The sequence below is a fragment of the Globicephala melas genome, chromosome 8, assembly GCF_963455315.2.
Source record: "Globicephala melas chromosome 8, mGloMel1.2, whole genome shotgun sequence".
Lineage (NCBI taxonomy): Eukaryota > Metazoa > Chordata > Mammalia > Artiodactyla > Delphinidae > Globicephala > Globicephala melas.
Window position 1 is genome coordinate 5025105 of NC_083321.1, and position 16325 is coordinate 5041429.

At 52.1% G+C, this 16325-nt stretch overlaps 1 protein-coding gene across 4 annotated transcripts in view; it reads left to right on the forward strand.

Moving 5' to 3' along the window:
• The window catches only part of KMT5B (lysine methyltransferase 5B), a 53445-nt gene extending 46907 nt beyond the window's left edge, over positions 1-6538 (forward strand). For 3 of the 4 annotated variants that reach the window (XM_030833306.3, XM_060302841.1, XM_070046079.1), the window contains one exon: positions 2235-6538. In XM_030833306.3, the coding sequence (XP_030689166.1) occupies positions 2235-3709 (1475 nt within the window). In that variant the 3' untranslated portion in view covers positions 3710-6538. The remainder of the gene's footprint in view (positions 1-2234) is intronic. The other variant, XM_070046080.1, reaches the window with a different exon arrangement.
• The last annotated feature ends 9787 nt before the right edge of the window (positions 6539-16325 follow it).

Genomic DNA, 16325 nt, shown 5'->3' on the forward strand with positions numbered 1-16325 from the left:
GAATCAGGCTAGAGACTTTGGTTTGGGAACTGCCAGCATATCGATGGTGATAGCCGTGGAGGAGTGGCTGCTTATGGCCTGGAGACTGAGTAGAGTTTTCAAGGGGCCTAGGATAGCAGAGGCCTGAGGAGTGCAGTCCACCGGGCAGATGGAGGAAGAGGGTCCGGGACACGGAGGGAAGGCCAGGAGAGTGTGCTCTCGCGAGCAGCCAAGGAGAGAGGGGGTTCAGGAGGGGGTTCAGGAAAAATAATGGTTAGCAGCGTCACATTCTGCAGAGAAGGAAGCAACAGTACGGGCTGAAAGGGTCCACCGGATTTCATGACAAGGAGTCTGTGAGGGAGACTGGCAAAGGCGCTGTTTAGGAGGACAGGTTGGATCCAGATTGCAGGGGGATTGCAGTCAAGGATACACGGTGTAATGATCATTGTGGAGGGGTGGTTGCAGGTATGAAATGAGAACCGCTGACCTTGGTCATAGAATGGTCCTTGAAGAGCCATAGACAGCAAAGTCTCACCATAGCCACATTTGAGAAAGGCAGACACCAGCACTGGTGTGTTTACATAATAAGCACATCTACTCTCACCTTGTAGGAAGCCTTGTAAGCACAAAGAAATCCTTTAGCAAAAGCCGTCCCTAAATATCCTTATATTTAAAAAATTATTTCTGGTAAGTTCTGTATAATTCAGTTCATAATACGTCGGTGGTTCTCAAATTGGGTGGCACCCAAACTTTACTGCTACTACTGTTCTTAAAAAAAAGTTGCCTCCCTGGTAGCGTCCGGCACAGATAAGCATGTTCTTGGTTCAGTCAGTGGATCTCATTCCTGGGAATTCTGCTGGTTTGGAGATCCCAGAGCCATTCGTGAGCCCGTCTTCCTGAGTACAGAGACTTCTGTTCTTGGCGGGTTGATGTTTTTGGAATGCTGTTATGCATTCTTGCTCCTCTCCCTCAATAAAAACTAACTAATGGTAACCTGACTCGCTCAGCCATGCAGAAGGAACAGCAGTCACCCTGGCGACCCTCAGGCGTGTAGGAGGCAACAGTCTTGTCGGGCAGCGTGCTGGGCTTACCCACGTTCACTGGTTTTTATTCCCTCTGTTTTCTGTTGAGAGGTGGTGATGATTCGCTTGGTCATCTCAACTTCCCTAGTGAATGATTTAAAGGGGTATTTTGATGGGAAGAGCTTTTCAGATGGGGGATGGGGAGCAGACTAAGTGATCGCGAAAGTGACTCACGTAAAACACTGTGACTATAAATCCAAAATGTAGACGTAGAGAAGAACAAAGATGGCGGAAAGGAAAGTCAGTGGCAAGGTCAGAGGCTCACCACGGGGCCACCTGACACTTGAGTCACATATAAGCCTTTTGAGAAGCCGTCCAACTGTCATGTTAGTTCTCAGGTTGTCATTCCCAGTAGGTTGTCATCCCCTTGTCCAGAGGAAGGAAGTTGGGTCCCCCTTGTCCCGAGAGTGTAACTCTAGCAGTGCGCTTCTTCCCTCTTGCGGTTTGATTGTCGGCAGCGGGCAGTCAGCGGAGGGATGGGGCCAAGTAAGTTCCGCAGCCTTCAGAGCCTCTGCTAGTCCTCACAGCATTGAAGGGAACAGCTTAGAAGGTGCGGCATTTGGGGATAAATGTCTAGTGGGAGTAACAATATGCGGTTCTTAGGATCTCTTTTTCTTACTTGAAAACATCGTGATAGAATTTGTCTCTGAGAGCCTGTTAGTCACCTGTCGCCGGTTCTGGATTACTAGTCAAATAACATACTTTGAGTTAATGAATAATGGATTTTAGAAACATTTTAAATGATGATTTTAAGAAGAACCTATGAAAGAAAAATATTATTTTTACTTAGCTTTACTTCAGATATTTTATGTGGTAAAAGACTAAATCAGGGAAAGAAGTGTTCAGTTTGGACTAGTGTCGTGATAGATTAAGGACACTTAGAGTGAAATCCAGGTCCTTGCTGTGCTAAGAGCTCTTTAACCCTGAAATTACGTACCTGGAAAGTGAATAGATGCTTCTTAAATTAGAGGCAGAAATTAGAAAGCGAATGTAAAGGAGAACTGTAGGAGTGCTGGCGGAAACGCAACTGGGGTCTGTCTACCACGTTTTTTGTATAATCTAAACATTTCATAGCTAATCATCTGGGTGTTGGCATTGTTTTGTTGAACATTACCGTGTTACCAAGACTGTTTTTCATCCTTTTTTTTTTCTTTTTTTTTTTAAACTTTGCAGCTTCTAACCGAAAATCTTCCGTTGGCATGAAAAAGAACAGCAAGAGCAGAGCATTGACAAGGCAGTCCATGTCAGGAATTCCAGCTCCTTCCAACTCTACCTCATCTAAGCTAACTCCTATAAGTAATTCCAGGGTACCAAAGAAACTGAGAAAACCTGCAAAGCCTTTACTTTCAAAGATAAAACTAAGAAATCATTGCAAACGGCTGGAGCAGAAGAGTGCTTCGGGAAAACTCGAAATGGGAAACTTAGTACTTAAAGAACCTAAAGTAGTTCTGTACAAAAATTTGCCCATTAAAAAAGATAAGGAGCCAGAGGGACCAGTCCCGGCCGCAGCGGCCAGTGGGTGCTTAACTAGACATGCAGCGCGAGAGCACAAGCAGAACTCCGGGCGAGGCGCCCCTGCGCACGTGGAGGGCGCCCCCTGCACCTACACAACCCGGCGGTCCTTGAGGACGAGGATGAATTTGAAGGAGACCTCCGACATCAAGCTCGAACCAAATACGTTGGATGGCTACAAAAGCAGCTTGACGGAACCTTGCCCAGACAGTGGCGAGCAAGCATCTCCTGCGGTGCAGGAGGAAGAACTGGCTCACGAAGCTGCGCAGAAGGGGGAGGCCAAGTGTCCTAAGAGTGACAGCACGTCAAGGAAGAAGTCACGGCAAGGGAAGCTGGTGAGACAGTTGGCAGAAGCAGAGGAATCCGCCGCGGCGCACGATTCCCCCGGCAGAGCTGGCGTGGGGCGAGAGGGGGTGGGGTCCCACCCTGACCAGGGCGAGCACAGCAGCCTGGAGGGCGTGCCCGGGAGCTACACGGACTGGCCCCCTTCTCCCGTTAGCGGTTCTGTGGTCGCATCAGACAGCTTCAAAGCAAAAGACAGCTTCCGAACTGCAAAAAGTAAAAAGAAGAGGCGGATCACTAGGTATGATGCACAGTTAATCCTAGAAAATAACTCTGGGATTCCCAAATTGACTCTTCGTAGGCGTCATGACAGCAGCAGCAAGACAAATGACCAAGAGAATGATGGAGTGAATTCTTCAAAAATAAGCATCAAGTTAAGTAAAGACCATGAAAACGATAATAATCTCTATGTAGCAAAGCTTAATAATGGATTTAACTCAGGATCAGGCAGTAGCTCTACAAAATTAAAAATCCAGCTAAAACGGGACGAGGAGAGTAGGGGGTCGTATGCAGAGGGGCTTCACGAAAATGGGGTGTGCTGCAGTGATCCTCTTTCTCTCCTGGAGTCTCGCATGGAAGTCGATGACTATAGTCAGTATGAGGAAGAAAGTACCGCTGATTCCTCCTCTTCAGAGGGAGATGGAGAGGAGGATGACTATGATGACGACTTTGAAGACGACTTTATCCCTCTTCCTCCGGCGAAGCGGCTGAGGCTCATAGTCGGAAAAGACTCTATAGATATTGACATTTCTTCCAGGAGAAGAGAAGATCAGTCTTTGAGGCTTAACGCATAGTAAGCTCTTGGTCTTAATTTGACCCGGGATAACTACTTTAAAGAAATAAACAATTCCAGTCAATTACTCCTCAACCGAAAACATTTTAGGGGCAGCACTTCTGTTGTCTTTTCACTTATCAGCATAATACTGTAGAAAGTGTACAGCGTACTGACTCTTCTTAAAAGTCTGATTTGTGCAAATTTTTATTGTACTTTTTAAATAGCCTTCTTATGTGCAATTCTGAGTTAGAGGTAAAGCCCTGTTGTAAAATAAAGGCTCAAGCAAAATTGTACAGTGATAGCAACTTTCCACACGGGACGTTGAGAACAATAATGTGGCTACACAATTTTCTTTTTTTTAACTTTAAGAGCATCAACTGGCTCTTTAATATATGACTAAAAAATAATTTAAAACAAATCACAGTAGCAGCATATTAAGGTTTTCTAGTATATGCTAATATCACCAGCAATGTTCTTTGGCTTTTTGATTTATTTGCTAGATGTTTCCCCCTTGGAGTTTTGTCAGTTTCACAGTTTGCTGGCCCAGGTGTACTGTTTGTGACCTTGGTTAAATAGCAGACCATCGGTCGGGTGGGAGTGAAATCGGTTTCTTTAAAAAAAAAAAAAAAAAAAAAAAAAATTACATGCGTGACAGCTAACTTTTCAGTACGTTATATGTACGAGGGTCGCAGTGTGCAGGAGGAGTTTCGATACAGCGTATTTATTGCTTGTCATGTAAATTAAAGACCTTGTATTTAACACTTTTCAATCCTTTTAGATAAAATTGTTCTTTGCAAGAATGATTGGTGCTTATTTTTTCAAAAAATTTGCTGTGAACAAATGTGATGGCAACAAACAACATTTATCTAATGAACTACAGCTATCTTAATTGGGGTCTTCAAGTTTTCTGTTGCACTTGTAAAATGCTACAAGGAATATTAAAGAACTCTATTCACTTTAACTTATAATAGTTTATGAAATAAAAACATGAGTCACAGCTTTTGTTCTGTGGTAACCTATAAAAAAATGTTTGTCTTTGAAATTCAGTGTAAAGAACTGAAAACAGTGTATATGTTGTAAATATTTGTGTGTTGTGAGAAATTTTTGTCATAAGAAATTAAAAGAACTTACCAGGAAGGTTTTTAAGTTTAGAAATATTCATGCCAATAAAATAGGAAATTATAAATATATAGTTTTAAGCACTGCATCAGTGGGAGTTCTTGGCTTATGTTAGTTTATGTATGAAAATATCAAAGATTTTTTTGACTATATTATCAGTTAAACAAAAAGAGGAGTCATTTAATTTGTTTTTGAAGCACTTTGAGAAAAATTAATTTTAAGTAACTTAATGAGCAAAATTTTGATTACTACTTTATGTTCAATACCAACCTTCCATTTCTCTGGATGATTTTACAAATCATTGGACAGAGAATCTGAGAATATACATCTGTAGCAGGTGTCTGACACCAGTGGGGCTCTACTTCTGGGAAGCGTGTGCGTGTACCTTCACATATACAGTGTTCCTAAGTGAGATCAATTCAGGAGATTCGTGTAGTGTCTGGAAAAGTAGCCCATATCTTTAAATCCTTAAAGGAATCTGCAGGTAATGAGAAGTCCAGTGGAGAAAACCTCAGTGCTTACTGTTACTCCTTACTGATTCCTACCAGTTTCTAGGTTCCTGGGGATACTATTTAAATTAAGTTCCTTAGAACTATTGCTAGTAGGTTCCAAATAGAAATCAGTAACATTCATAAAAGTTCTTTAAATTTAGAATTTTTCTCCCCTTCTGTTCTTCAAGGAATTACTTCCATAGTCTTCTGTCGTCTCGTTCCTGTTTGTTACGGTGCAGTTTCATCCTCAGGTATTAATGTGGGAGCAGGTGGCTGACCTCCTCGCCCACTCACACCCCCCTTTGCTCGCTCCGTCTAGAATTCTTCACCTCTCGAAGTAGGGCAGCCCTGCAAGGTCTGTCCCAAGGCACTCGGAGCAGTCTACAACCTCACCCAGTCCTCCCGGTGTCTCTGGGTGGCAGTGGGAGACTCAGGCCACTGAGAAGGTCACGCTCAGACCCTGTGTCTGGGAGGTACCAGAGAGCAGGGGGTCATCTTTTATTCCCACCTTAGTTTGGAGTCTTTCAAAGAGGTCCAGAGACTAAATCTTGAACTGTTTTCTTGGAATACCAACGATAGCCATTTCAGGAATTTCATCTTAAGGAAAAAGTAACAAAATACCGCATTTCCCACTTTACTCCATTTTTAAGCTTAATTTTAGTAATTTATTTATGAAGTTTAACTTTATTGAGGCCTCGTCTTTGGGGGCTGACCTTCCCGTGGGTCCGAGCAGTGACGTTAGGTGGTGGTCACTGCCTCAGGAGTCGGTGTGCACAAGCGCTCGGCAGCCACTGCCGGCGCCTTCCAGGGAAACCTAATTTCCGTTTTTACAGTTAGGGGCCTCGGAGCTGGTCTAGCTCTGCTGTAGAACTTCACTGTGTGGAATGGCAAAACCCACACACTGTTGACCACTTGGAAGAGGTTGCATTCAATAAAACGTAGCTAGAGCTTATGCAACGATTGGTAAAGATTTTGGCATTGTAAGAATTAGGAAATGATCATAGAACTATATGTAAGGTATTCAATTTTCAATCATTTTTCAAATTACTGTTTTAAATTGTTTTGCTGAGTTGTAATACTTTTGAGATACAATGTATTCCTTGTACTGAAAGAATGAAAAAAGGACTTTTTCAGCATTTGAGGTAAGTTCTTTAATGTTTCATTAAAAACATTTTTTACAAATATTTTGTACATGCACTTGCAGTATTGAGGTTAATCATTTTAATAAATTCGGAAATTAAAACAGTTTGGCCGGTGTTCACTGTATCTGAGAAAAAAAGATCAAAGTGGTGACTGTGTCCACAAGGTTTTCACGTACAGTAGAATTTGTAAAATCACTTTCTGAAGCTTTTCAGTATCTGTGAGTGTTCTGAGCCCTGGTCTCCTTTTGCTTCTGGTGCCGTTTGGTTTAAACGGGGGGTGAGCACTCGTTCCTCTCTCGGTGGGGAGACCACTTTCAAACTACATAGCCCCCTGGCCCTCAAACCCAAGAAGGCTTTTGCCACCCAGTTATTCATGGTGCCTGACTACTTAGTTTTTTCCCCTCTCTGAGACAGAACTGGCATATCCAGCACTGGCGTGCATCGTTTTTTTCTCCCAGTTACTGTAGCAAAACTTAAGTTGGGAAAGGAAATGCGACTGGCTTAGGAGTCAGGAAACCTGAATGTGCCCAGCTCCGCACCATGTGGGTGACCCCGAGAAAGCTGCGCACCCCCAGATCTCCTCTTTGCAGCACCTGTAGGTCAGCATGGACACCTGGTCCTGTTGCCAGTTAAGCTGCGTCCACTCGCGGTGAGGGCGGTCAGGGTGAGTGGTGCAGACCAGGCTGGGAAGACTTCCCGATGAATTGGAATATCCACGCGAACTTGGGTTCCCGGTATGAGAAACGGCTAACAGGGCTTCCCTGGTGGCGCAGTGGTTGAGAGTCCGCCTGCCGATGCAGGGGACATGGGTTCGCGCCCCGGTCCGGGAAGATCCCACATGCCGCGGAGCGGCTGGGCCCGTGAGCCATGGCCGCTGAGCCTGCGCGTCCGGAGCTTGTGCCCCGCAACGGGAGAGGCCACGACAGTGAGAGGCCCGCGTACCGCAAAAAAAAAAAAAAAAGGGCTAAGAGGTGGCGCACCTGTTAAATCCACAGCCCCTTTCAAGGCTCGGGTTTGCTGTCTACCCTGAGATGAGTTGCGCCTTCTCCATAACCAGTGGCAGCTCCCGCGCCGCCCAGAGCCCTCGTGTGAGTTCCTTTTCTCCAGTGTCAACTCTGTTGTTAACACGTGCCCATGATGTTCACTGCAGAACCCAGCGGCACTCAGTGGGGCGCAAGCATGCTGCTGACCTCAGGGGCACTTCAGTACCCCAGGGCTACGGTCAGTGTGACCTCTCCTGCAAGGGAGGACGAGAAGGTCTCCAGCCTCCTCCCTCCCTGATGTCATAGAGCTTGGGCAGCGCTTAGTGTTTGCTAGTGACAGGCTCAGAAGAAAAGTGGACATTGACTCTTCAGGAAGGGGCAGGGTACATTGGACGGGCAGGGTTGGGCAGAGGGGTCTCCCACTCGAGCTCCCTCCACCCTTCCTCCTGCACTTCTGCCACTTGCACTCTCCCAGAGGGTTAAGCTCACGTTCCTGGAAGCAGTTGAAAAGCTGCTAACCTGGAGGACAGAAGACGGCCTACAGCCTCACAGAAATAACTTTGGTAAAGTCCTTTTTACCAGATCCTGTTTTCTCCTCGTCAGATTTGTGAGTGTTCCTGCCGAGTTGCTGTGGACTGACTTCTGTCTTTTGGGCGTCACCCACCCTGTCGGACCTGCTCTGCTGAGGGGAAGCAGAGCACTGCTGGGTCTGCTCAGGCCCACAGGAGGGCTGCCAGCGAGTCGGCAGGTGGCCCTCTCCCCAGTCTGAGAGCCTGAGCAGGCAGTGTCCAGAGTGGCTGGGGCAAAGTTGCATTTCTTTGCTATTTGTCAAGCAGTGATTATGTTAGGTGCTGCTAGGGGTGGGGAGGCAAGATGTGTGTGTCTTCAGCGTGGGGGGTAATTAAAGCCCTGGGAGAAGGTGAGATAACCTGGGCAAAGAGGACAGGCAGCCGCAGGGCCCTCTGGACACAAGGTCAGGCAGGTGCTATCGCTCTTTGGTCCTCGTGCCCTGGGGGCGCCTGGGGAGGCCCTTCCAGGAGGAGCCAGGCAGGTGGAGGAGAGAGCAGGCGGAGAGGAGGTTTGACCGAAGGTGGAAATGATGAAACTGGAAGGGAGGTGGGGTTAAGGATTAACAAAGGACAAGAGGGTCGGAGCGTGGAAAGCTTCCACAGGGTGGGGGAGGGGAGGGGTTACTCAGAGTCCGGGGAAGGAGGGGTGGTCTTAGGTTGATAGGTCTGTTTTCCTTGGCAACAGGAAGAAAAGAGGTGGTAGGTGAAGGGGGGGAGCCAGTTCCAGCATGAAGGTTTCTATTTTGTCTAAAGTAGGAGGTGAGGTCACCTGACCGGGAGGAGATGACGGGCCCAAAACTTGAGTGTGCGGGAGATTTGAAATCAAGAAAGGGTGCGCAAGCTGACTAGGAACCCAGTGTGGTGCTTCACAGAAGTCTCAGTACCAGTCAGTGTTCTAGGCACCCATGGGAGAAAAGGCTGGTGGCAGCACTTCTCCGCACAGGTGTGAGGCTCTCAGCCAGGTGGGGGCCACAGAAGGCAACAGGGCTGGAGGCTATAGGGTGCAGGTGGGCAGGAGAGGGCTTGAACGAAGAGGCCTGGAGTGCACTCAGGGAGGAGGAGTCCGCAACCAGAGTAGGCCCCTGACCAGGGGAAGTGGACTTGCCCAAAGCCTGGCGGTGCCCCTGTGGTCGGAACAGCCAAGCGGTAGCTGGACGAGCACACCGGGAGGACAGGAGGCTGAGGTCAGAGGGGAGGCTCTCGAAACCGGAAGAGCTTCATTTTCAATGGGATTTGGGGGAGAGTGTTGTGGTCCTGAGGCAGCAGGAGGGCCCACAGAACCGAGGTCAACCAAGATGAGAGCAGATCAGCCTTCACCGTGAGCCCTGGGAAGCAAGCGACCACCCCCGGAGCCAGACAGAGACTGAGCCTGTGGCGGACAAACACGGGAGACACCCTCTTCAGGCGGCGGGGCCCGGGGCTGTGGGTAGTAGTATGTTTCAGGGAGAGAGTGAGCCAGCCTGCCCGAGGCCACGTGGCTAGCAGCAGCGAGTGGCAGCTCTGGCCCCAGGGCCCCACTCCTGGTGGATCGGCCTGGAGAGCACTGGCTGGTGAGGGTCACAGAGCCAAGGGTCGCTCCAGCCTCTGTCTCGAGGCCCCGCCTTCCCCAGGTTAATTCTGGAAGTCTCCGTCTGCTTCTTAGGAGTGAGTGACAGGTAGCAGCCACTGCGTCTTACCTTCATTTCCACGCAGTGACGTGCAGCCAGGAGAACCTTGTCCAGAGGTTATCGTGCAGATATGCTGGGTGAGCCACCGCCATGTGTCAAGGGTGGGCGAGGTGCCACGTGTGTTTGCTGGGCCCCCGAGGGGTGCGGACTTGTCTTTATCTGAAAAAGTGAGTCAGACACGAGGATACCTCAAGACAGCAAAAGAATTCCAAGGTATCCTCCAGCCTGGCAACTCTGCGGTGGTGACGGTGGCTTCACACAAAGGTCCAGATGTGAAGGAGGGACTGAATCTGACCAGGAGGGTTCTTGCGTTATCCCCTAAAATACGCCTATGGTACCCTCCGGACAACTGTCCTCTCACAGGACAGACTTCAGAAGCTGTAAGGACAGGTCCGGGAGGCAGAGTTCCATTCTAGGACAGAAAGCTGATTTCCATGTCGGAAGCACACCCGTGAAGCGGGTTACCCCGTGTTTGGCTCCCGGCAGGTCAGGCTCTGAGGTTTCTCCGCAGCCCCTCCTTGGGGCCGCGAGCTGCACGTGGCACTGGCAGAGGTGCCCAGGATCAAGCCCGAGGCTGTTACCTTCCCTCCTGATTCTGGCAGGTGGAGGAGGCCCTTCGCAACGTCACTCTCCTAGAAACCAAACAGAACGACATTTATTTCCTGCTCTTGCCAGTTAAAGCACATTTTTCTTCTTCGGGTAAGAGGGTGAGTGAAAGACTGAGCCTTGCCAGCCTCCGAGTGGACCAGAGCTGGCCCTGGAAATGGCTCAGTCTGGGCTCACGGCTAGTGGTTGATACCTGGCCTTCCCCCCGCACCCCCTACCCCAGGCTGCCCACCCGGGTTTGAGCAGCACCTTTGGTCTTTCTGCCCTTTCCTAGCTATGTGAGCGTGGGCAAAACACTGCCCCCTCTCGTCTCAGCGTTCTCCCCTGCACGATGGGGTAATACTGGCACTTAACTCTGGGATGGTTGAGGATTAAGTGAGACCACTGGTTGGGCCTTCATGTGGGGCCTGGTACCCCAGCCAGCAGTTGGTGTCAGCTGGCATCAACGTGTGCCACCTCAGCAGCCTGTGCGTGGCACCCCCGGCCCTCATGGGCCTCTGACCTCTGCGCTCGCCAGCTGACCCCTACTCAAAGGGCCTAAATCATAACTTCCTCCGTCCCAACCTCAAAACGCCGGCTGCCGGAGATGGTCTCCACCATTAACATGGCTCCAAAGGATTCCGCTTCTTTCTTCCTCTGGCCGGTGCCTCCTCTGCTCACCAGAGGATGCTGCCCCATCCCTGTCCGTCTCCTGCTGACACAGGGTCTCTCTGGTTCACCTGCTCCCTTGACGACCTTCCCTGCTTGAGCACTGAAGAGGTGCTGGATGCTCACTCCAAAAGCACAGCGGGGGGGGACTTCTCTGGTGGCGCAGTGGTTAAGGATCCGCCTGCCCATGCAGGGGACACGGGTTCGAGCCCTGGTCCAGGAGGATCCCACATGCCGCGGAGCAACTGAGCCCATGCGCCACAACAACTGAGCCTGCACTCTAGAGCCCGTGCACCACAACTACTGAAACCCGAGCGCCTAGAGCCCGTGCTCTGCAACAAGAGAAGCCACCACAATGAGAAGCCTGCGCACCACAACGAAGAGTAGCCCCTGCTCGCCGCAACTAGAGAAAGCCCGCGTGCAGCAATGAAGACCCAACGCAGCCAAAAAAATTTTTTAAATAAATAAATTTATTAAAAAAGCACAGGGGCCACAGGAGTGATTTGGACCCAGCCCTTTCCCTCACACACAGCAGATACACAAACAGCAAACAAGCGTGAGAAGTGCTTGACTAGATGTGTGTGAGAAGCACTGATGGAGTACAGAGGAGGGTGTCCCCACTTCTGCTGGGGAATCAAGGCAGGCTTCAAGCAGGATGTGAGATTAAGGAGGGCCCTGAGGGATGAATAGGAGTTCATAAACTCAAAGAGCAGAGAGGCAGCCGACACGTGCGAAGTCCTGGAGACAAGGAAGGACAGGTGAGAAGGATGGTGAGAAGTTCAGTGTGGCCAATCTAGGAGGTTTAAAGGAAATAGGTGGGGCCCAGCCCGCAGCCCTGAGGAGACCAGGGGTCAGGGGGAAGGAGACAGGGCCCCTCTGGGGTGAGTGGCAAGGGCTCTGGTCAGGCGCCCTCGGGGCAAATTCTGTCTCCACCACTTCCTAATTTCGTAACCTTTGTTTCCTGTTCTGTAAAATGGAGACAAGCACTCGTGTCCACCTTGCGGAAGATTAAATCAAACAGCAGAAAGATGCATGCTGATGGGTAACTGATAGTTGCTTTCGTTTCCTGGAATCTAATTCCAAAAGCTGTGCTTTTTCTCTGGCTTCACCCAGCCAGACCCAGGCTCAGCCTGGACCTCCCCAGGCCCCCTCTGGACCCCAGCCCCAACTGTGGCCCCGCATCCCAGGAGGCCACTGTAGAGAGGAAAACTGAGCCCCAGGAGGGACACTGCCTTGCCTGGGATCACACAGCGAGCCGGAGGCAGAGGGGGCTGGGACCTGAACCCAGGGCAGTGCAGGCAGCCTCAGCCCCCCACCCTGGCCGTGGCAGGTAGTGCTCTGACTCAGCGGGCCAGCCTGGCCAGCGAGACAACTCCTGTTGACATGTGATAACGTGTTTGTTTAGCTGGGGTCACTTGCCAAGGGGGTTAATGTTCAACTCCCACCAGCCCTGGAGCTGCAGCAGGGAGCCAGGTAGTAAGATCCCCAGCCAGCGCTGGGCCCACAGCCTGTCTGTCCTGCCCACCCAGATACAAGTCAGCCCTCGCCTTGGGGAGCACGAGGCGAGGTCGCCCAGGGTCTGTCTTGGATCTCTGGAAAGATGTGCAAAGGCAGCAGGTGGGGCCCCTCATTGCCACTCCTGGGAGGAGGAACCCGAGGGTCTGAGTGTGACAGTTTCACGAGAGCCCACAGGGCTCCATGACGTTGGGCTGAGCTGGGGGCGTGAGGACCCCTGGAAGGCCCTGGTGGGCTGGGACTCAAAGTGTGTGTGTGTGGGGGGTCTATCAGTGGCCCTGGGGCTCACTTGGGTTAGGTGGTCTTTGCTTGCTTTTCCCTTTGCCTGGACCCCTCCTGCCCACCCTCACCCCAACCTGAGAGCTCCTTCTCACCTCTCGGGTCTCTGTGCAGATGTCACCTTCCAAATCCTCTCTAACCCCGATTTCCTCTCTTCTCAGCCTGATCCCTGGTGCCCTATGGGGTCCTTGTGGCCCGACAGGTATCAACCCCAAGGAGGCCTGGGCGAGCTGGACCCTGGCTGATGGGAAAGGGCTTCCTCCCTGGAGAAAGAACCCCTCGAGCGATTTCCACTACCCATCCTCATAGGTTGGCTGGCAGGGGTCAGGCTGCCACCAGCCGTGGGACCCCCTGGGCCGGCCTCCCCTCCTCCCTCCCGGTGAGGCTGGAAGCGCAGGGGCCACGCTGACAAAGGGGTCAGAGCAGATCCGGGCCCCAGGACCCTTCACTCCACACAGTGACTCCCAGAGAGAAGGAAACGGGGAGCAGAGCCCGGGTTCTGTGGAGGGCCCAGCTACATGGCCCGGATCGGGGGCGCGGAGGGCCGCCGGCCAAGGGGGAAGTGGGCGGGGTCAGCAGGCTCTCTTGCTTCCACCTGTTGTTGCCCCAGCCGTCATGCCAGGGGAGAGCGGGGACCGGCAGGGAACCCGTGGTTCTCTGCGGCATTCCCCGCCCGCCCAGCTCGTTTCTGGGCACAGAAATAGCTGCTTCCCGGGGCTTCCCACACAGCCCCGAGGGCTGGGCCGCGCGAGCCCTGAACTCACAAACCCAGCCTCATTCAGCTTCAAGGAGCCTTCTAATCTGCCTCTGGACACCCAGGAAGCACAGAGAGGGAAACAGGCCCCTGAGGGCCAGGATCTGCCCTGGGCAGGGGCAGAGCAGGCACGAGGGCCTAAATCTCTCTCCTCCGGGCCAAGTGCCCTCTCTGTGGGGATGGCAGGCGCTTCCTGACAAGGAAGCAAAGCTGGAGGTGCAAGAGGACAGGGCACCTCGGCTGCCCGCCCCTGAGGGAGGGAATACGAGGGGCTGAAGTTGCAGGATATGCCCAGAGGGAGACCAAGGGCCCTGGGGACAGTCCCGCCCTGCCTGCCAGCCTGCCTGCACTGGACAGTGGGCACAGTGAGGACCAGTGGGGCAGCGGGGCTGGCATCCGCACCTGGGTCAGAGAAGAGACAGGCCAGGCTGCCCTGCACTGAGAAGGGTGTGGGTGACCCCGGGGCCAGGTGACTTCCGGGCCCTGGGTCAGATACGCAGACTGCAGCCAGGGTGGCAGCGAGCATTGGCCACGTGGCTTCCAAAGGGTGTCAGCTGGGTTGAGAAGGGCCTGTTACCGTGGGCTGACCTTGGACTCCGGCCATCAGGAGCTGCAGAGAACCCAGCTTCGGCCACCCACGGACTGCCCGCCAGGCCCCTCACCCTGTAATTCTGTTCACTCCCTCCCACCCTCGTTCATTCACTCGTGAGGTGTTTGCTAAGCACAACCTGGGCACCGGGGAATCCCCTGTCCTTGCTTTCTCCCAGGGGACTCCTCATCCACAGTCTGACAGACAGACAGACACACACACACACACATGATGTGGTTGGGGCTCTGATGAAAGCAGCCCAGGGGACAAGGTACACAGGGGAGGGTGGTGAACACAGCAGGGAAGGCTTCTCAGAGGAAGTGTCCTTTGAGGGAGCACCTGGGCCGGAGAGCCGGGGAAGGGGCTCAGCTGCCCCGGGAGTAAAGGCTCCACCCGCCCTCTCACTGCACTCCCTCACAATACCCCCCTCCCTGGGCCGAGAGCTGAGGCCTCAGACACAGCCCTTGACCAGATACTACTTGTTCCACAGCTGTGGCAGCACTGCTTTAACGACACATGGATGATATTTCAGAAAGAAAAAAAGAGGGGCGCCTGGTGGAGTCAGATAGACCTGGGTCTGAGCCTGGGCTCAGCCATGTGCCTGCTGCAAGCTTCGTCTTTCTGAGCCTCAGTTTCCTCATCTGTGAAATGGGTGCTCGTGGAGCTTGGACGAGGATTGAATGAGATGACCGGCTTAATGTGCTTAGCACGGTGCCTAGCAATTGATCAGCTCTCGATCTGATCTTGGCTGTTGGAGGAGGCCCCCTGAGATGGTGACCCCCCGAGATGGAGGCCCCCCGCAATGAAGGCTGGCCCGGGCACTCAGTGTTTGTGTGGGGGGAGAGGACCAAACACTCCCCTCCCCCAAGAGAACACTCTTTCCTCTGCGGCTTCCTGGACCCGCCCTGAGGGTCAGCTGCTCCAGCACATCCCAGCTGCCTACCTCCGAAGTCCACCAGCCCTGCTGCCGAGGGGATAAAGAAGCCAGGGCGGCCACTGTCAGCAGGGTTGGGACAGGACAGGTGTGGGCCCCCGGTTCCCTTGTCGGGTCGTTTGCTACATGCCTCTCCTGGAGGCTGCTCCCCTTCTTTGGAAGCGTTCTTCGTTCATGTGACTCAGGGTGGACCACACACACCAGCCTGACTCCAGGGCTGGCCAGTCAGAGGGCATGTCCCTGGGCACTGTGACCAGTCCAGGGATGGACACATGACCAAGTTAGGGCAATGAAATGCAGCTAGGGGGCTTTGGCGGGGACCCTGAGGCAAGGGGCACCCTCTCTCCACTGGGGTTCCTTCATCAGTAGGACGTGAGCCTGGAGCTGCCACCCATCTTCTTGCTACCACAGGGAGAGGCCGCCAAGGGGGCAGGTTGCATCAGGCCAGCTTTGCAACCCCAGGTGCCTCAGCCCGAGACCCAGATACCTCCTCCAGCCCTTTGACACACTGCTACTGCGCTGAGGAAGCTGGGCCTGGTGATGGGATTAGAGGCTGGAGGTCAGGTCACTGAATTGCTGGGTGACCAGGGCCGGGCATTGGGCCCCAAAACCATAGACCCACAAGGGGGAAAGAGCTGGGGTTTGATCCCTGGTTTTTCTGTTCTGAAGCCAAAGTCCCCCACTACTTCCTTTAATACCTGCTCCAAGCTTCTGCCAACAGCCAACTCCTTCCCCTGCCTTGTGAAGTACACAGGTCTGGGCCGTGCTGCCGGGCCCCACTCGGCGGTCCCAGGAGAGAACGGAGGCCGCCTGTCAGCTGCTCCCTCCCATCATGCTGCTGTACCTTCCGTGGGGCGCTGACCATACCGGGCTTGCCCAGTGTTTAAGGCCCAGGGCACACACAGAGGCAGAAAGGGAGGCTCCGGAGGTCTCACTCCTGGGTTTGAATCCACACCCTGCCACCTCATGGCTGTGTCATTTGGGACAAATGACATCACCTCTTTGAGCCTCACTTTTTTCATCTGCCAAATGGGAATGGTAACAACTAATCGTCAGCTGTCACCTAAATATTGACACTGGGCTTGCATTTTCCATATGTTATCTTGATTTTTCCTACAAGCCATAAGGCAGACCTCACCACTGCGTGTTCTCCGTGAGGAAGACCACAGACCCACAGAAGTGACAGAGCTGGTTTTTGAACCCTGGTTTTTCCATTCTAAAGCCAGTGCCACCAACTACTTCCTTTTTTCTTTTTTTTTAATTGAAGTATAGTTGATTTACAATATTGTGGTAGTTTCACCCAACTACTTTCTTTAACGCCTTCCTTACCAGGTGCTGT